This window comes from Eubalaena glacialis, chromosome 10 (genome assembly GCF_028564815.1).
Source record: "Eubalaena glacialis isolate mEubGla1 chromosome 10, mEubGla1.1.hap2.+ XY, whole genome shotgun sequence".
NCBI classification, from domain to species: Eukaryota; Metazoa; Chordata; class Mammalia; order Artiodactyla; family Balaenidae; genus Eubalaena; species Eubalaena glacialis.
In genome coordinates this window covers 95,206,945-95,228,407 of record NC_083725.1, presented here as the reverse complement: position 1 = coordinate 95,228,407, position 21,463 = coordinate 95,206,945, and the positions used below count along the sequence as shown (strand labels likewise).

The 21,463-nt window shown below is 44.0% G+C and overlaps 1 protein-coding gene across 1 annotated transcript; it reads left to right on the top strand.

Annotated features, from left to right (window-relative positions):
* Positions 1-938: 938 nt before the first annotated feature.
* LOC133099914 (quinone oxidoreductase-like) lies at positions 939-15,410 on the top strand. The gene is given in 8 exon segments (XM_061203753.1): positions 939-1,075; positions 2,170-2,247; positions 12,706-12,867; positions 14,332-14,417; positions 14,503-14,711; positions 14,713-14,935; positions 14,938-15,051; positions 15,145-15,410. Coding segments are annotated over 8 exon segments (1,269 nt in total). The 3' UTR covers positions 15,405-15,410.
* Positions 15,411-21,463: the final 6,053 nt, after the last annotated feature.

Here is a 21,463-nt window from a genome sequence, read left to right as displayed (position 1 = left end):
GCCTGGAAACTGTCCTTTATCAGACACTTTTCTTACCTTGCTCTGTGTTTGCAAGCCAGAGAACAGAGCGGAGAGTGAAGAGATGGGGTGCAGTCTGAATGATATAAAGATTCTGGTTTTAGAAGAAGAGAAAATAGGAGAACAATTCACACCTAACACTTATTGCCAGTCTACAGTTGCCAGACACGTTATATATTAATCTCCCTGAACTCCATTTCATAGCTGAAGGAACTAGGCCTAGAAGGGTGAAGTAACTTGTCTAAAATAAAACCTCTAGTAGGCAGTAAAGCAAGAACTTGAGCCCAGTTCTGTCTGGCTCAAGGCCATGCCCCCTGTGATTGATTGCAGAAGGCCCTAGTTCTCCCCTTCTTGCCCCACCTGCTCTTTAGTGTAGAGGTCAAGCTCCTAGCCTCGGGAGGCAGAGTACAGAAGTTTATACCCTGGTTCTACCACCTCCAGGCTCTGTTACCTTAGCCAAGTAAGCCAACTTCTCTGTGACTGGGTTTTCTGATATCTAAGTTTCTGATCAGATGTGACTCTATTGACATTCATAGCACCTACCTCTTAGAGTTCTTGTAGAAACTTAATAGATTAATGCAAGTAATGTGCTTGGAACAGTAACTGGCTCAGAATAAGTCATTCTTGGTACATCAAATAACTTAGGCAAGACAGTCAATTTACCATCAAGACTTCACCGAAAGGCCAGAATTGGGTGTAACTACTAGGTAATAGACAGTGTAAAATCCACCTCTTTACCTGTTAAAAAGGGTCCTGTAAAAGAACAAAAACAAAGCCCAGAAGACTGGAAGAACTGAATAATATAATAATTATAATAAGATGTGTATTTGCTTTCCTTTATCTCCTTACTGATTTCAGCTCCCTGTTAGAAGCTCTGACATGTTTTCCAGAAAGCAGGATCTCATCTCACCCCATAGTCCATGGACCTGCATGGGAACAGTGTCCTGGGTGGTCACCACGGCCAGGGTCCATGCTTCGAAGGCTGCTGCCCCTTCGCTCCATCACCCACTGCAGTGGAGCAGACCCTGCCAACCACACTGCAGAACGTGTGCATCAAGTAGTTTCAGGAACTATTTGTCACGAGGCTGCTCTGTGCCTTGCGTCAGGCTGGGTGTGGTCAGGGACGCAGGGGGCATAGAAGGCATTGCCCCCACCCTCCAAGAGCTTCAAGGTAACTTGTAGAACCAAGTCATTATACACGGAAGTCAGATGACAACTTGAGCTCCAAGTGGCAGCACAGGGATGTAGGCAGAGTATCGCTATGGGTCACCACTGGTTGTCAAGGTGGGAATGTGCCCAGGGGAGGTGGGACCTGAGCTTGACATTGGAAGAATTGTTGGAATTTGGATAAGGAAAGAGCTCAAAGGAAAGAGCATGCCACGAGGGGGGACTGGAATGGCAAAAGTGCTGAAGATGGGAAACTCACATTGAAGGAGCACCTACTATACTGGGCACTGGACGGTGTCTCTTCATTCATCCACTTGCTCAGTGTTTCCATAGGAAGCCTCTGGTGGCGAGTCATGGACAAACCTTTCTCAGACTGATCTAAACATCAAGTTTTTCTGTTTGTAACTCAGGCGTTGGATTATTGGTTCAGGTAGCTGGGCATCCAGCGGTAGAGTGGGATTCATGGTTCTTATTGGAGGAGGATGAAGCAGGCTAGAATGACGGGAAAGCAAACAAAGAATAAAGTGGAGAACTTGAAGAAGAAAGGGCTCAAGAGTGAACTGAGAACTTGAAACTGAAAGACAATGAGTAAGTGGAAAACCCGTTTTGCAGAAGTCGTATTGTGATTTGACTGTTTTTGCCTGGTCATCATCTGCCCTCTCACCTGACTGGGCAGTTAAGGAGTTTACCCCCATCATCCACTCTCTTCGGGATCTGCCTGTCTGCAGAGAGCATACGCGTGGCTTTGCTCTTTGCCGAAGGTTAAACCTGACAGTGGGATGAAAGCCTGTGGCTTTTCCAGTGATGCTTGTTCTTGGGGAACACGTCTGACTTGCTCTGGGGCTCAGGCTTAGGGGGCCTGTGGTAATGGAGCTCACATGTGGCCAATGAAACGTGAGCAGAAGTGATGTGGTCACCTCTGGGTGGAAGCTCTGAGAGTCGGTGTGAGGCTTGCCGTTCTCGCATTTTCCTCTCTGCCACCAGGATTGGCAATGGTCCAACTGCTGGGTTCCCGAGTGAAGATGCCGTGGAGCAGACCTTCAGCCGGCCCACAGTGGACATGTAATGGGGACCAGAAATAAACCTTTGTTTTTATCAGCCAGCAACATTCCTGAGCTGTTACTGCAGTATAAGCTGCCTGTCCTAACACAAAGCCTATTGCTACTGCACACCTAAGCCACTTTCTCCAACAGCCCTATCCGGAAGAGGCTGACAATGACACCTCCATCTGCCCTACTCTTTTTCCCTTTTCTAAAACTCTGATGGGATAGAGATTATTATTTGGTCTCCCTTACACCCTGATAAGGATCCAGCCTGCAGAACTCCAGGTAATAATGAATCTTGCACCTCAGTCTACAAAAAGGAAGGTTGGAAGTATCTGCAGAAAATGCATTGGTGAGTTCTGATGTTGTGAAGTGAGTGGAAAATTATTTAGATAAACAGATTAATCTGATTGAAATGGTTCCCAGATGTAAATGTCAATGAACCAGACGTGGTAATTCCTTGCTCATGAAGTAGTGTTAGTATGCATGTGATGTGAAGTTTATGTTAAAACACAAGCACAAGATTGCCTCTTGGGCTGCGGATGGTGTAAATGGGATGGGGCCACCATGAATGCGCACTGTTTGTGTCAGATATGGTTAGCTCAGGCAGGATGATGGGCGAGATTGGAGGTTCCTAGAATGTGGTTGTGAATCATGAACAATAAGCCAAGCCCAGAAATATATCTTTTGTATAGAAATTAATATCAAGCTACCTGTAAACATCTGCTAAACAAATTCCAAGTGTGCTGGAGGTTTTGCTTCAGTGCTTCAGAATAACAAGTGTTGCCTTCAGAGGAAACAATTGTCGTCTTACAATGTGTGTGTGTGATCTTAGGAGAGAGATAGTCATGCAGTCACGTGCATGTTTCCAAAATTGCGTTGCTGTTAAAATGTGTGCTCAAAGAAGGGTTCTGTGATTAAAAAACAAACAAACAAAAAATCAAGGAAATACTGAGTTAAAGGAGGTTCTTCTCTATAGAACTTCTCAAAGGCTCTAATATGTTAATGTTGATTGTGATTCTCCAGAAGTATGCAGTAATCACAGCTTCCCAGACTTTTCCGACCATGGAACTCATAGATAGATAGACAGATTAAGAGATGGACAGAGGGATGGAGGGACGGAAGGATGAAGGGTGAATATGGGTGTAGATATATAAATATATTTCTCATTTCACTGGACTATTTGTAAATAAAGAAGCATACTAAATGAACCTATAAGTATACCTTTGACTGGATAAACAGACCTCCTTTGATGTGAGCTCTTACAGGGAAAATAAAATCAGCTAATTAGATTAGGATGCTTTTGGGTGCAGGAAACAGACTTCCCTTTAAAGAGGACTTAAACAATAAGAATGTCTATTATTTCACATAAGAAATCTGGAGGCAGGGTGATTTCTGGATGGTTAATTCAGCAGCTCTACAGTATTCTTATGAATTCTGACGTTTTGTTTCTTTCTGCTCTGTTTTGCTCAGCACAAAGGCAATGTCTCCCTCCTGATGGCAGGATGTTACTGCAGTTTCTGGCACTGGGCATATGCAACTCTCCACAGAGTTGGAGGAAAACACTTCCTCCTGGGTGGTTCCTTTTTCAGGAAAGAAATTCTTTCCCCGTAGCCACTGGCAAACTCTCCTTTAGGTTCACATGGCAGGGTTTGGGTTGCACACCTGTGCCTGAATGTAATGGGAGCTGGAAAGGGGAGTGTTTGCCATTTTGAGTCTCCATTGTGATAGGAGGGTCCTACTAGCAAGGGGAAGTGGGGGGTCTCAGGAAACTTGGTAGGCAGGCAACCAGGGGTGTTTATCATACAATTGTGTGATCTAAGTGCATAGTCTGGGTTCTTCAGAGAAACAGAATATGATAATATTGTACTCACACATAGGCACACATGCACATACACTCACAAATAAATATACATACACACATTTAAAAATGGAGGAAATACTGAGTTAAAGTTACAGAGGTGTGTGTATGTGTATATACGTGAGCCAATTTCTTATAATAAATCTCTATGTTTTATATATGTGTTTTATATATATATATGGAATTGGCTCACATGATTACAGAGGTTGAGAAGTCTCAAGCCTTGCAGTTGGCAATTTCACTGACTTTTTCTCTCATATGCTGCCAGAGCCTCCATCCCCTACAAATGCCAAGGGTATGTCTCTACTGATCCCAGGTTGGCATCCTCAAGGAATCAAGAGCTGAGTTTTAAGCAGAGGTGGGCAAAAATCCCTCCAAGTTGCATAGAATCTTCCATGAAAACCACTCCTTCAGCCTCTTCTGCAGCCTTTCTCTCCACAGCTCATTCATTTATTTAACAAATATTTAATGAGCATCTACTACGTTCCAGCAGTGTGCTAGACAGTGGCTCACAGATAATTGGCATTTGGGCTGAACCAAAGGTGTCTATTGCATTGGTGTTGGAAGACTGAACAGTCGGGCAGATTCTGCCTCTTCCTCAGACCCAGGTGCCAAGAGGCCTCGGTGCTTGCTCTCCTGAAGCCTTGGCGGCTAAAGGGATGAAGACAGGAGGGATACATAAGGATTATGCAATGATGACCTTTGAGAGCAAGAACCATTGCTTCCATGTGTACTGCTCTCTACATTGGAGCTTCTGCTGGCTTCTGGCTAGTGTACTATTTTGGAACAGAGGTGGATTAAAACAGATAGAGCTTCTCCCTCTTTTCTTCTTTTATCTGCCTTCTTCTGAGATTTTTCTATCCATGCCTGGGCCTGAAAACACCAGAGGATGGGGAGCTGAATTTTCTTCCTCCTTCTACCCCAACAAGACTGTTAAAGGAAAAACAAGGTTCTAATATTGGTCAACATTGCCAGTGATGTCACAGCTTAAGTTGGTTGGTTTCTAAATTCAGTGAGCATACTAAAGATTACCTGCCATTAAACTAACCCTTGAGAGTTCAAAACCCCATTGGTATGGTTTTGTGGATCCCAAGCTATAACATAATATGTCCAACACAGCAGTTTTTCTGTGAACATGGGGATAGGTTGCTATTTCTGTACGTGAGCACCAGACGAAATATTCGGCTTGTGTTTAGGAATCATAATAAATGCAAACTAGCTGTGTTTTCTGTTCTTTGTTTTATTTTAGCTAAGTGTGAACAGTTTGCTTATATTTAAATAAGTGTGTGAATAATATGAACTCACTGTAGAGGACATTGCTGATGGATAATACGCCAGCCGTTTATACATCGTGGAACATTTAAAAAATAATTTGAAATCATTTCTATTTTCCCCCCAACTTTTTATTTTGGAAAATTTCAAACCTAGAGAAAAGGTAAAAAACAATATAATGAATAATGAATATTCATAGATCCTTCACCTAGATTCACCAGTTGGTGGTATTTTGCCACATTAATGTTATCTCTCTCCCTAATACACACACACACACAGACAGACACACACAAACACACACGCAGAGTGTACTCACTACAACAGGTTTTCACAAAGTGAATAAACGCCTGTAACAGGCACTGCGATAAGAAACAGAATATCATCAGCACCCTGGAATTCTCTCTTGGGTGCCCTTCCTCACATCACCCCCCCGCCCCCCCGAGGGAAACCACTATCCTGACTCCCAATACCTAAATGGGTTTTGTCTGTCTTCCAACTGTATGTAAATAGAATCATGTTTTACATGCACGTTTTGAACCTAGCTTGTTTTGCTCAACATTGTGAGATTCATCCAAGTTGTGTGCAGTGCTCTTTTCTGTTTAGCCCTGTGTTTCGTGAATGCTATTCAGGGCATTGACTGTTTTAAAGAGTGCCCTGTCATCTGGACTTATCTGGTCATTTCCTCTGGATTAGACTCAGCTTAAACATTTTGGCAAGAACACGACAAAGGTGAGGTTGTGTGTTTCCCGTTGCATCTCACGAGAAGGCACATAGTGTCATTGTGTCGCTTGATCGCTGAGTGATGCTAAGCTTGATGGCTTCGTTAAGCAGCTCTCTGGCAGATCTCTCCATTGTGAAGATACCTTCCCTTTTGTAATTAACAAGGACTCTTTGGGAGGACACTCTGAGATCTTGTAAACCTCCTGATGGCCAACCAAAATTTTACTCAATGATTTTAGCATCTGTGGATGATCACTGCTTGAGTCAATTATTTCATTGAAGTTGAAATTCTTAGGAAATTCTCTTAAAACTAAAACACTCAAGTATGTTCACTTTTCCAATCCTCCAACTCTTGCAAAGGTACAAGATGAACATGCAAGTTATTCTCTCTTTGTCCCCTGAATTCCACTTTCTGCCTTAACTGTTCTATTTTGTCACCCTGGGAGGCTGACCCTGAGCCCTGCACCACCTGAATTCCCTTGCAATTGGGTTTCTGGTTGGGTGCAGCCCATGGGAGCATGTTAGTGGCAAGGCATCCAAGGGCAGGAGAAGAGAGAGGTCAGGGTGCCCCAACCCCCCCGCTTCAGCCCTCATTGCTGTCAGTAGCTGCATCCCTGATCACTTGAGTCCCCACCTGGTGACTCTCCACGGTGCAGCTCTCCTTGGCCCCAGCACCATGGTAATAGCTTCCTCCTCTTCCAGTCTGGGTGCTTCAATATTTCTTTTCTTTTCTTTTTTTTTTTTTTAACATCTTTATTGGAGTGTAATTACTTTACAGTGGTGTGTTAGTTTCTAATATTTCTTGTTTGTATACTGAATGCTGTCCACACTGCTACAAAGAGTCCCTTTATTAAAAATCTCCTTGGGCTTCCCTGGTGGCGCAGTGGTTGAGAATCTGCCTGCCAATGCAGGGCACACGGGTTCGAGCCCTGGTCTGGGAAGATCCCACATGCCGCGGAGCAACTGGGCCCGTGAACCACGATTACTGAGCCTGCGCGTCTGGAGCCTGTGCTCCGCAACAAGAGAAGCCACAATAGTGAGAGGCCCGCGCACCACGATGAAGAGTGGCTCCCACTTGCCACAACTGGAGAAAGCCCTCGCACAGAAACGAAGACCCAACACAGCCATAAATAAATAAATAAATAATTAAAAAAAAAAATCTCTTTAATTAAACCATCTGAGAAATTCTGCTTCCTGCCGGGACTCTGACTGATTCAGTGAATTTCACTCCAAATCACCAGTTCTGATCTGAATGGTAGGGTTTTAATTTTGTTTCTGTCAATCGCCATCACTGACAAGGCTGCATTTGTCAGAGGAGTAAAGACAATGTTCAGGGAGAGAAAAAAAAAAGGGAAGGATGGATCCTCCTGGCATTGGAAGTCCTGGATCCTGGCTTCCCTGAGCCCAGATCCACTCTATTTTTTCCTCAGTTTCAATCCATGAACCAATAAGTTCACTTTTTTGGTTTAAGTCAATTTATTTATTTACTTATTTATTTATTTTTAATTTTTGGCTGTGTTGCGTCTTCGTTGCTGTGTGGCTTTCTCTAGTCGCGGCTAGCACGGGCTACTCTTCGTTGCGGAGCACAAGCTCTAGCTGCGTGGTCTTCAGTGGTTGTGGCATGCGGGCTCAGCAGTTGTGGCTCGCGGGCTCTAGAGCTCAGGCTCAGTAGTTGTGGCACACGGGCTTAGTTGCTCCGCAGCATGTGGGATCTTCCCGGACCAGGGATCAAACTCATGTCCCCTGCATTTGCAGGTGGATTCTTAACCACTGTGCCACCAGGGAAGTCCTTAAGTCAATTTAAATTGAGTTTGTGTCATTGCATCCAAAGAGCCCTGATATTCGGGGATGGCACAAGGAGTCAGCAGTTTGCACGAGCAAAGAGATGAGAGGATCTAGAGACACGCCACCTACGCTTCTATTTGCTTGCAGGGTGTAACACGGCTATGGCTCTTTACTCCTGTCTTGACTTTCTCTCGGTGCTTAGATAAAATACTGAATGACTTCCTATCTTGCACCTCTCCTGTGTCCAGTTCCTTGAAAACAACCTCTGCCTGGTTGTACTGGGAGCAGGTCTTCTCTGCGTTGTTCATTGGTCACAGGGAGGGCAGGCTGCAGGGAAACTTCAAGAAAGGACAGGCAGTGCCCCGAGGCTGGTAAGAGTGGGCACCATGACCACCTTGGGCCTGAAGGGGCAAGGAGAGGGGGCATTATTAAGCCTGGACACAAAGAGGGCAGTGTAGCCACTTGATGGGAGCCGTGACCTCGGGGTGAGGGACACAGCCAGCTCATGGCATCTCTGTACTGAGGAAACCAGAAGAATAAACACTCCGGCCCCACGCACCTCTCTCCCTCCTATCTCCCGCCATTGCTCCCACTGGCCAAACTCAGCAGATCCCCGCAGTTTCTTCTTCCTGACACAGAGCAGGGTGGAGAAGGGGAATGGGTGTGAAGCAGAGGGGCTCTGCTTCGTTTCTGCTCCAAAATGTGCCTTCACAACCAAACACACCAAAGCCCCGATGGTCTACAAGATTAAGACACCTTAACCTGGCATTTAAGAGCCATCTTTGAGAGGAGCTCTGTATTAGGGTAAAGAGCGAGGTGTTTTTTTTTTTAATTTTATTTATTTATTTATTATTTGAATTTTTGAATTTTATTTAATTTATTTTTTTATACAGCAGGTTCTTATTAGATACTTATTTTATACACATTAGTGTATACATGTCAATCCCAATCGCCCAATTCATCACACCACCACCACCACCCCCCCATGGCTTTCCCCCCTTGGTGTCCATATGTTTATTCTCTACATCTGTGTCTCTATTTCAGTCCTGCAAACCAGTTCACCTGTACCATTTTTCTAGATTCCACATATATGCATTAATATACAATATTTGTTTTTCTCTTTCTGACTTACTTCACTCTGTATGACAGTCTCTAGATCCACCCACGTCTCTACAAATTACCCAATTTCGTTCCTTTTTATGGCTGAGTAATATTCCATTGTATATATGTACCACATCTTCTTTATCCATTCGTCTGTCAGTGAGCATTTAGGTTGGTTCCATGACCTGGCTATTGTAAATAGTGCTGCAATGAACGTTGGGGTGCATGTGTCTTTTTCAATTGTGGTTTTCTCAGGGTATATGCCCAGTAGTGGGATTGCTGGGTGGTATGGTAGTTCTATTTTTAGTTTTTTAAGGAACCTCCGTACTGTTCTCCATAGTGGCTGTATCAATTTACATTCCCACCAACAGTGCAAGAGGGTTCCCTTTCCTCCACACCCTCTCCAGCGTTTGTTGTTTGTAGATTTTCTGATGATGCCCATTCTAACTGGTGTGAGGTGATACCTCATTGTAGTTTTGATTTGCATTTCTCTAATAATTAGAGATGTTGAGCAGCTTTCCATGTGCTTCTTGGCCATCTGTATGTCTTCTTTGGAGAAATGTCTATTTAGGTCTTCTGCGCATTTTGGGATTGGGTTGTTTGTTTTTTGAATATTGAGCTGCATGAGCTGTTTATATATTTTGGAGATTAATCCTTTGTCCGTCGATTCGTTTGCAAATATTTTCTCCCATTCTGAGGGTTGTCTTTTTGTCCTGTTTGTAGTTTCCTTTGCTTTACAAAAGCTTTTAAGTTTCATTAGGTCCCATCTGTTTATTTTTGTTTTTATTTCCATTACTCTAGGAGGTGGATCAAAAAAGATCTTGCTGTGATTTATGTCAAAGAGTGTTCTTCCTATGTTTTCCTCTAAGAGTTTTGTAGTGTCCGGTCTTACATTTAGGTCTCTAATCCATTTTGAGTTTATCATTGTGTATGGTGTTAGGGAGTGTTCTAATTTCATTCTTTTACATGTGGCTGTCCAGTTTTCCCAGCACCACTTATTGAAGAGACTGTCTTTTCTCCATTGTATATCCTTGCCTCCTTTGTCATAGATTAGTTGACCATAGGTGTATGGGTTTATCTCTGGGCTTTCTATCCTGTTCCATTGATCTATATTTCTGTTTTTGTGCCAGTACCATATTGTCTTGATGACTGTAGCTTTGTAGTATAGTCTGAAGTCAGGGAGTCTGATTCCTCCAACTCAGTGAGGAAACAGTTTTTTTTCCCTCAAGACTGCTTTGGCTATTCGGGGTCTTTTGTGTCTCCCTAAAAATTTTAAGATTTTTTGTTCTAGTTCTATAAAAAATGCCATTGGTAATTTGTTAGGGATTGCATTCAAGCTGTAGATTGCTTTGGGTAGTATAGTCATTTTCACAATTCCAGTCCAAGAACGTGGTATATCTCTGCATCTGTTTGTGTCATCTTTGATTTCTTTCATCAGCATCTTATAGTTTTCTGAGTACAGGTCTTTTACCTCCTTAAGTAGGTTTATTCCTAGATATTTTATTCTTTTTGTTGCAGTGGTGAATGGAATGGGATTGTTTCCTTAATTTCTCTTTCTGATCTTTCATTGTTAGTGTATAGGAATGCAAGGGATTTCTGTGCATTAATTTTGTATCCTGCAACTTTACCAAATTCACTGATTAGCTCTAGTAGTTTTCTGGTGGAATCTTATCTATGTAATCCCAACTGCATCCCTGGACAAGAAACCTAACCCATCTGAGCCTCATCTGTAGATGGGGATATTAATGGTACCTCCCTTGAAGGTGTGTTTGAAGATTAACTGAGCTAATACCCGTAAAGTGCTTAGCACAGAGCTGGATACACAGTGAGAGTTTCGTCAAGGTTCACTTTTTTAAAAAAATAAATTTATTTATTTAATTTATTTATTTTTGGCTGCATTGGGTCTTCGTTGCTGCGCGCGGGCTTTCTCTAGTTGCGGTGAGCGGGGGCTACTCTTCGTTGCGGCGCTCGGGCTTCTCATTACGGTGGCTTCTCTTGTTGCGGAGCACGGGCTCTAGACGTGTGGGCTTCAGTAGTTGTGGCGCACAGGCTTAGGTGCTCCGCGGCATGTGGGATCCTCCCGGACCAGGGCCCAAACCCGTGTCTCCTGCATTGGCAGGCAGATTCCCAACCACTGCGCCACCAGGGAAGCCCAAGGTTCACTTTTATTTAATACTGTTATTACCTTTGCACTTCCTTCTGGAGAATCTCAAGGTAGAGCAAATTTCCCCAGAAACTACTTTGCGGTAGAAAGAATATTGGCTTTGAAACTGGAACACTTGGGTTCAACTCCTGCCACAATATATGTTCTTCCTCACTGTGACCTTAATTCTTCTGAGCCTCATTTCCTCACTGTACAATGGAGCACAAATACCCACTTCACAGACTTATGAAGACCAAAGCAAATGAGATAAATGTACAAGAAAATGTTTTCTAAAGTGCAACCGCATTCTGCTAATGTATGAATTATAATTATTAACCCAGCAAAGAGTGTTCTGTGGCAAGCACTTTTCTGGTGATTTTCCTTCCTGCTCTCTTGTTGACTCAGTACATGTCAACAGATGACTCCATTTTAACCTAAATGTCCCTTGCCCAAGCTAATTGCTAATTTAGACTTAAACTGTGCCCAACTCACGATTAGAATTCAAACCTTGGAACTCCATTAGGGATGCATAATGCTACATTTTCCTTCACTGAAATTAATCAGCTGCAAATGATTAAATTACTATATATAGTGTGAAACACAACAAAGCTGTAATTTTTATATAAATTCCAGAATGTTACATTATTTCCCTTCAGCACTGACATCGGAATAATTCCTCCACAATCATTGCTTTGTCTTCTGTAAAATAAAATTTTAAAAACCCATTGCTCTTCAAGCGTACCAGGGTCTGCATTCAATATTTAATATGATTAATGTTTACTGTATTTGTTGTGGGGTTGTCTGCTAATTGTGGCGTTAAGCCGCACCCCCTTCATCATCTTTGGGGGCTGAGGGATGTTGGTTCAGAACCACTGTTTGAGAAAGTATCAATTAAAATTCAGCTCCGTTGAGCACATGAATCTTTCTTGTTGTTTGTTTGTGGTGCCCGGCATATCTGGTGGCAACACCTCTCCTCCTCTCCCCCTCTCCTCGCTGCAGGAACAGATTGAGATTCTAGGCAACTTCTCAGTGAGCATGTAGCCTGTGGGGAAGCCCCAGGCTTGCTCAGCAAGCGTGCGGGGCCAGGGAATCTTGCTTACAATCCCAACAATGCGCTTCTCTGGCAAAACCCTCCACCGCTGGAATGAGACAGGTGATTAAAGGAAGGTCTGGATGTACGTGAGGTAAGCAAGGCATCCCAGGGCTAAATCTAAGAAGACAACCAGTGCGCGTACATGAGCCAGGGAGCCACTTCAGACTCCTTAAATTTTGTGTCCCAGCCACCTCCCTCTTAAGGACCACGCCTCCTTACATATTGCACCCCAGGCACCTCACTCGCATCCCACTCCGATTAAGAGGACCTAGTTGAGAGTCAGGGAACCTGAATGGCAACGCAGTGTGCCCTGGCATCACCGTGATGGACCTCGGATCCGCCTCTTAACCTCTCTGGGGCTTTGCTTTCTTATCTGTAAAATAGGGATGATCATCTCTGCTGGGCAGATTTAGGATTGAGACAGTGCTTTGTCAACTGGAGGATGCACTCCAAACGTCACGAGTAGCAGGCATTTCTCTGGCTAGCCTCCCCACCACCGCAGGTCCTCTGGTTTCCGCCTCAAATCCCCTACAGCTTTTGTGGGGGAAGCCCTAGGCAAAATCTTGAAAATGCTGCCAGCCAAGGACTCTCAGTCCCCAGATGGCTTCCAAAGCCCAGAGAAGGTGTCTCCACGGTTGCTGCTGCCCACAGCTCCTTCCGGATGGTGAGGCTCCATTCTCCTGCCAGCTCTGAGGCCCAGTTGTGCCAGCTCTTCCCGGGCCACCGCAGTGGTGGAGTGATCTCTTCTCTTGCCCTCCCCCATCCTTGTCAATTCTGAAGGACAACTGCCTTGCTCTCCCAGGGTCTCTCAAAGAATATGTGGACAAACTTCTCTTGGTAGCCTTGTTCCCTCTGGAGACCATACACATGACCAGGAAGGCTGGTTTCAAAGTCTTCTCTCTCAGAGCTCTCGTTCCTTCCCCTCATCTCCCTCACCTCTGTTGAAACTTGCCCCCAGATACATGATCACTGCTTTCTACCCAAAGCCTGAGTTCCACACTTACACTTGGCCTCACTGAGTACTGACTGGGTACCCTCTGTTTTGGGGGTACACAGAGCCTGTCATGCTCCTCACCCCAAGAGCTCACAACCCATGGGATATTCCCTCACCAAGACCACTTCAGAAATTCCTCTCCGCATTAACAGATTCTCCTTTCATCCTTACTGGGAATAGGCTTCCTCCCAGACTGCCAGCAGCTAGAAGGTGGGGATCCCAAATATTTTAGCCTCCATCAGCTACAGAAGAATAAGAACCAACCCTGTGCCATTTTGACATCGATTTGTCCTTTCAGAATTGGGAAGAGATTTCTTCTTAGTTGATTCATACATTCTCCACTGATTTCTTTTGCCAAAGGAGGCATATTTATAAACAGGCTGCCCAGTTTGGCCAATGGGCAAAGGGGTGCTCAGATGAGGGTGGGATTGAACATTACACCTTGACCTAGAATTGATACTCAGCCAGGGTGCACCAGCATGTCCACACAGGTTATTAGCATGCTGAAATACTTCTGTAGAAGTTGGTCAATAGCCACCTCCAAACGTCCCTCTGCATCCCTGCAGCCCAGGTCCTCTGGGTCCCCTGGATTCCCCTACAATCCAACAGAAGGGGCCTGGCCCCCCAGGGGTTCTTTAGACCTCTGCTCCAGCACTGGGGCCAGGGTTCTTTTCCATTAGCTGGTACTCCTGCCATGCTGGTTGTTAATTAGTCTGAAGATCATCCCAACCCTCGCAGCTAACTAATCATGCGGCTGTCCCCCAGATAGCCACTTCAAAACCTGTGACAAGAAAAGCATTGGGTTGTTTAGGACCTGTGCATAAGAGGAGAGGCAGCACTTGTGGAGTGTGGAGTTCCGGAGTTTGGGGGTACCTTGAAGCCAAGGCCTGCTTTCTCAATCTTACTGCCCTCCTGCAGTTCCTCTGGCATCCTGGCTAAGACCAGAACATCCCACCAATGACAGCTGTTCTGAGACATGACTCAGTATTTGTGGGGCAACACTCAAGGAAATAGCCATTTCAAATCTATCCGATTTTACCATGCAGATTACTTGTGGGAAGAGAGAACGTTTTTTGCCTCCTGCCAAAACAAAGTCCTTTGTGTGGGTCAAGAGGCCTTACCCTGACCCTGTAGCTTCAAGATAATACTGGCCTCTCTAAGGAATATATTTTCATTTTCGGCATTTGAGAAATCCATGCACAACACTAGCAGGAAAGAAGGTATGGTACATATATGCCATGGAATATTACTCAGCCATAAAAAAGAACGAAATAATGCCATTTGCAGCAACATGGATGGACCTAGAGATTGTCATACTGAGTGAAGTTCTAATTAAAGTCCAAACGTGTGGTATAAACCCAGTGGACACATATATTCACTCTGGCACTTACAGTAGAAAACCACTTCTACCCTATACTCCCGGCTTAGATGTGGCTGGGATAATAGAACCTGTTGGAGAGAGTGTATCTGCTTTCAAGAAAGGCAACAGAGTTTTCACAACCGGCACGATCTCTGGGGGGCCACGCAGAGTATGCTCTGGCAGCCGATCACACTGTTTACACACTGCCAGAAAAACTGGACTTGAAACAAGGAGCTGCCATCGGGATCCTGTATTTTACTGCTTATCGAGCTCTGCTCCCCAGTGCCCATGTGAAAGCTGGAGAAAGTATTCTGGTTCATGGGGCTAGTGGAGGGATTGGAATAGCAGCATGCCAGATTGCTAGAGCTTATGGCTTAAAGGTTTGGGCACAGCTGGTACTGAGGAAGGACAAAAGATTGTTTTGCAAAATGGAGCCCACGAAGTGTTTAATCACAAAGGAGCTAATTACATTGATAAAATTAAGAAACCTGTTGGTGAAAAAGGAGTTGATATGATTACTGAAATGTTAGCTAATGTAAATCTTAGCAATGATTTGAATCTTTTGTCACATGGAGGATGAGTAATAGTTGTTGGCAGCAGAGGTCCTATTGAAATAAACCCACGGGACACCATGGCAAAGGAATCTAGCATAGTAGGGGTTGCTCTCTATTCATCCACCAAGGAGGAATTTCAGCAGTTTGCAGCATTCCTTCAAGCTGGAATGGAAGTTGGTTGGTTGAGACCAGTAATTGGTCCCCAGGATCCGTTGGAGAAGGTGGCCCAGGCTCATGAAGATATCATTCATAGCAGTGGGGCTGTTGGAAAAGTGATTCTTCTCTTAAAATGATTAATCCTTCCACAGATCTACTGCGTAATTAAAGTTTTTTACCTCAGTTTTACGTATACTAAAAAAAAAAAGAACAGAAAAAAGCATTGGGTTATACTTTGAAGCATACTAAACATCTTTAAAAAATTATTTCAGTGACAAAAGTCTTGTTACTGGACAAGATGAAATTTCCCCTGAGTGGACAAACTCTAGTTTAGCAATCTCAAACTGCCCCTTTATCCTCATGCTTTCAGAAAATAATCACAGCCAACAAGTACTGAGTACCACTCAATGCCAGGCACTGTTCTAAGTGCTCTACGTGCAGGATCTCACTGAATCCCCTCTGCAACACTATGACTTGTAGGCATTTTTATTATCATTTAACAGGTGGACACTAAGATTCAAAGAGTTTAGGTAATTTGTTCAAAGTATCACACTAGAAAGTGGCAGGGCTGGGACCCAAACCCAGGCTGAGTGACTCCAAAGCTCTTAAACTTGAAGCTAAATTATTTGGTATATACTCTCATACGTGTTAGTTATCGTCTTCTTGCTGTTGTTATATAATCTTCACTATTCTAGCGCCCTTAGGAATGCCTCTGTGTGTGTGTGTGTGTGTGAGACAGAGAGAGAGATAGAGAGAACGAGAGAGAACAGGAATGGACATCTGTGTGGTGATGTTGCATATACACATACAGTTATTGCCAGGTCCCTGTTCCCCATCATTTTATGTGGTTCATTCTGACTGCCTGGGTTGTCTAAGATTGAAAGCTACTCTATGTCAAGGGCTTTGATTCACTTACTCAGAACCCATATAGGTGCCACATGAAAGCCAGTCCTCTGTTAAGGCCACAATAGTAATAAGTCCTCTGTTAAGTACCACAATAGAGGAATAAGAATCAGTAAGTGAAAACTTCTGGGACCAGGCAGGAGGAGACTGCTAGCTCCGTCCCTAACTCTGTTCCTCCTTCCCTCCCTCCCTTCCTTCTTTTTCTCCAAGTCAACACCAAGAAGGGCACTGGAGGCTTATTGAAGAGCCTGTGAGAAATAGCAGTGAGGACCCAGAACATTCCATGTCTCCAGATCTGTGTGCATCTTTGTGGGTCTGGGTGGAATGGGGACCATTTTGGTGGACTCTGATGGCTTTTTTAAACCCTGAATTCCATTCAGAGTAGTTTTCTTGGGGATAGACAATTTAAGGTGTGAAACAAAAGTCAAAAAGATGAAGTGGATCTGTTTCCTCTAAGGACGGTTCCCCTTCCAGACCAGGCAAAGGCCGTGCCCTGGCTGTAACCCATTCATTCGCCTGGGGGTGTCCAGGCCTGGAGAGACTCTGTCCCCTTTAACCTCTGGAGGCTGGTTAGTCAGGGTGCCAGGCTTCCTGCCCTCCCACCCCCATGACGGACAGTGGTCCAAAATGTCCATCATCTTTTTGCACAAGGTTTGCTGTTCATTAAAAAAATCACCTTTCTTGTGGACAAGAAAATTACCTTTTTTTTTTTTTCACCTTTGAGCTCAAAATCTCACTTATATTAGGGCTTGGACGAGCTGCAAATCCAGTCCAATCCAGAAATGCCCAATAAAAAGACTAATTTGAATTTTGCCCCAGACCAAATTATGGGGAGGAAGTAAGTGGAGGGAGGGACCTAGAGTCTGTCATTGCATTTCTAATTACGTTGTTTCTCCTAGTGTGGGAAGAATGGAACCCTGGGCCAGGGATCTGAGTGCAGGTAGCCCCTGTGTCTGGGTGGTTTCTTCCAAGTGCCCCTCCCCACCAGGCAACAATGCCCTCTGCTTCATGGACACCTGGGGCCAGGACCTAGCAGCAAAGCATCTGAGACTGTGTTAAACTGGAGAGAAACTCAGCCAGAGGTTGACATCGCCATTGCGCCACCTGCTGGAAGTTTGGAAAAAGACTCTGAAATTCATGGTTTGGCTGTAACTAGTAACTTCACAATCCTAATGATTATTTGTAATACTTCTCATTTCGTCTTATTACACAAGTTACACAGGTTTTTGAAGACAATTTAAGAGGTTCATAAAATTAAAACAAAACATAAAAATCACTCACAATCCTGTCACCCAGAGATTACCATCGTTTATATTTTGTTGGCTTTCCTTCCATCTTTCCAGTCTTTTTTCTGCTTAGATATATGTAAATTCATATACACTATTAGTCTCATTCAGTACACATTATTCTATAGCCTAATTTTTAGGATTAACAATATGTCTTCAATATTTTTGCATGTCATTAATTATAATCTGCAACATGACTTTTGCTTAGCAGTTTTTTATATCCTTATATCATAATTCTAGGTCCTCTTCCTGTGTATTAATTACAATGTGGTCTATGCTTTGAGTTTTTACTAAATCTAATTTTCCCCCTCCTTTTTCTCCCCTTCTTTCTTTCTCCTTCATTCCTCCTTTCTTTCCTTCCAGGTTTTTGTCTTTACTTATTTCTTTATTTTCCCTACAATAGAAGAGGTCCACAGCAGATGCTGTTTGGGGCAATTCTTTGCAGTATCTCTGGCCTCCCTCACCCCTTCATATAAGGGGATCTAGAGACTTCCTACTGAGCCCTTGATCTCTCCTCTGGGTGGGCTCTGCTGTCCCTGCCTTGGAAGACAGGACACTTTAAACTCTGAACTGAGGTGGGCAAGAAAGATGGGATCCCAACCTAGTGCCTCCTGCGGTGTCTAGAAAAAACCCCCAAAACTAACAATTACTGATCACTTACTCTGTGCCAGCCAGGCTCCATCATAAGAACATTACATGAATTATCACAGGCAATCATCATAAAACCCTTCTGAGATAGAGTACCTCTCCTTCCTTCTTTCCATTCACTGGACAGCTGAGGACACCAAGCTTGAGAAAAGCAAATGAACTTGCCCAAGCTCACCAGCTATTAGTCCCAAACCTCAGTGTGCTGTGATTGTCTATTAAAAGGAAGCAAAACAAAAAAGATTTCCAAATTCTCTTTGAAAAATTGGAACATCAGGTAATGTGGGTTTTGTTTCCCCACAGCAATAATCAGCTCAAGCAGAGTCGTGGTGTCCAGACCAGATTAGCATGGACTGTTCAGTTGGACCATCTCCACCTTTCGTGTATTCTCCCTACAACAGAGGAGAGATGTCTACTGCCAACAATACTGTGGGGTGGGCTGGCTTCATCTAACAGAACAAGGGAACTTACAAAAAGACAACCATAGGCTCAGGGTTTATAATTCCTGGCTCTCTCTGTCTGAGAAGCAGGCTGTACCTATGGCTTCCCTGAAACAACCTCTTATCTCTCCTATCCATGAGTATGGGGATGGATTTTGAGGGTGCTAGACCAGGAAAGGAGGAACCTAATTATAGACCAGAGTGAAATAGTTGCTATGGGTCCACTGGAATAAGTGCACCACATGGACACATGTGGGTGGTTGCATTAGATTGGTTGGTTGACTGAAACAAGAAATCAATAGTGACTTGTACTAAATGAAGTTGATATAATATAGAACAGGCATCGGCAAACTATTTCTGTAAAGGGACAGGCAAGTAAAATTTTAGACTTTGCAGACCATACGGTCTCTGTTGTAATCACTCAACTCTGCTGCTGCAGCGCTATAGCAGCCATAGACTGCTGCACTGTGTAAATGAACAGGTGTCGGCTGTGTTCCAATACAACTTTATTTACCAAAAAATGGTGGTTTTCTTTACAAAAGCAGACCATAGTTTGCCGACCCCAATAAAGAAGGGATACAAAAACTTAGGAACAGGAGCGTTAGAGTGGGTTTCTCCTTTGCAAGCCACGCACTGGTTAAACTAAGTGGATTCTATTTTCCAGAGTAGATTCACCCGTACATCATTTCTCTACTTTCAGTGACTTTTGAAAATGGTCAGCATAAGACTTCTCCCTGGAAATGACTTGGGATTGGGGATGTGAAAGCAGATTTGGATTCTCTGACCTGGGTTATTTTCTAAGCTGTGTTAGTGATTGGATTCCCAGAGGATCAGAATCCTCGCTGGGTCTCCACATTTATTAGGCTGATTGAGCCAGCGGAAGCAGAATCACCCCCAGAAGGATTGTGCCGGTTGGGTACCACTGTCCTCCAAATGCTTCATACAAGGGCCTGGCTGAACAGTGTCATTTTAACACAGCAATTTCCAGGCATTAAGTCAGGTGAGAGGGAGGTAAAAAAAAAAAAAAAAAATGGGGGCTTCCCTGGTGGTGCAGTGGTTAAGAGTCTGCCTGCCAATGCAGGGGACACGGGTTCGAGCCCTGGTCTGGGAGGATCCCACATCCCGTGGAGCAACTAAGCCTGTGCACCACAACTACTGAGCCTGCGCTCTGGAACCCGCGAGCCACAACTATTGAAGCCTGTGCACCTAGAGCCTGTGCTCCGCCAACAAGAGAAGCCACCGCAATGAGAAGCCCACGCACCGCAACAAAGAGTAGCTCCGGCTCACCGCCACTGCAGAGAGCCCGCGTGCAGCAACAAAGACCCAACGCAGCCAAAAATAAAATAAATAAATTTTTAAAAAATGGTTCAAATGGAAAATTTAAAAAAAAAAAAAAAAGGCTTAAAAATGCAGAAGCCTGAGAAGCCGAGGCATCTCTCATAAGTCTGGAGACTCCAGATTCAGGGGTTAGGCTCAGAAGATGAGAAAGTGGGTGAGAAGAAGGCCAGCCAGAGAGAGAAAGACATCAGGAGGGGACCCTGTGTTTGTGTTTTACTTGATATATCTGGTGGTGTGTGTGGTGTAGAGAAGAGAGGGGAAAAGACTCTTACATGCTAGCTTAGTATAGGTAGACAAAATTCCGTAAAGTTAGAGAAGAAGAGGACTTAGGAATCCAGGAATCCCCTCCATTATAGGGAACTCCCCCTCCTCTGCCTGTGGAAGACACAGCTAGATGATTATGGCGTTCATTTCCAGTGAGCACTGAAGTGGTCTCATATCCTTGTCAACACAGCACTCCAGGCAGCCTTCCGCAATCTGTCAGGGTCAGAACTTAATAATAATAACAATAATTATAGCTAATAGTTATAGAGCATCTGTTATGTCTCAGGCACTGGGCTAAGTGTAGTTTATGCATTATCTCTTCTAATCCTCACAACTCTACAAAGTAGCTGCTGTTATTCTCTCTCTTCTGCTCAAGATGAATTCCATTTTCGTGTCTCAGATTCAGTCCAAATGCCTTATTTTATACAAGAGGAAATTGAAACTTAAGATCACATTGTAGCAAGTTGTAGAACTAATGAGAACCTAGGTCTGTAAATACCCAGTCCATTGTCCCACATGGATTCCTCGGTGGATATGGTACATTAGCAAACAGGCTAAGCTGCTATAACAAAGAAACCCAAGAACACAATGGTTTAAATAAAAGAGCATTTTATTCATCTCTCAATACATGGTCCTAAGGTGAGAAGTTCAAGACTGATGGGGTATCTCTGCTCCATCAGATAATTCAGGGACCCAGAATCTTTCCATTTTTTGGTCCACCATCTCCTCAGGTGTTGTCTTAGGAGGATTGAGGCTGGTTCAGTTCCACATCTGCCTTCCAGTCTAGGAGAAGACAGAAAAGTCCAGGGCATGTAGTTTCAACTTTAAGGAGATAACCAAAAAGTTGCACACACCCTCCCCACATTCCACTAACCTGATATTAACGTGTGACTTCCAACCCCACGCCCCTCCCAGCTGCAAGACAAGCTGAGAAATAGAACCTCTTGCTAGGAAGGCATGGGTCCAGCTAAAACTCAGGAGTTCTAATTACTAAGAAAAAGAGTCAAACAGGTAGTGAGTAGCCTAAAATTGTAGCCTGTCTATTGACCTTGGTAGAAGTCAGAGTGTCAGAGCTTTTGACTAGCTTTCTTTCCCAGAGTCTAAAGCTGCAGTGTCCAAGATAGTAGCCATGGGGACATGCAGCTGTTAAAATGAAAATTAAAGTTAAATAAAATGAACAATTTAGTTCCTCAGTCACAATAGCCACATTTCAGGTGCTCATTACCCGTGTGCGGCTAATGGCTACACATTAGCCAGTGCAGATAAAGAATACTTATATCACTGCAGAAAGTTCTATCGCATAGCACTGGTCTACAGACC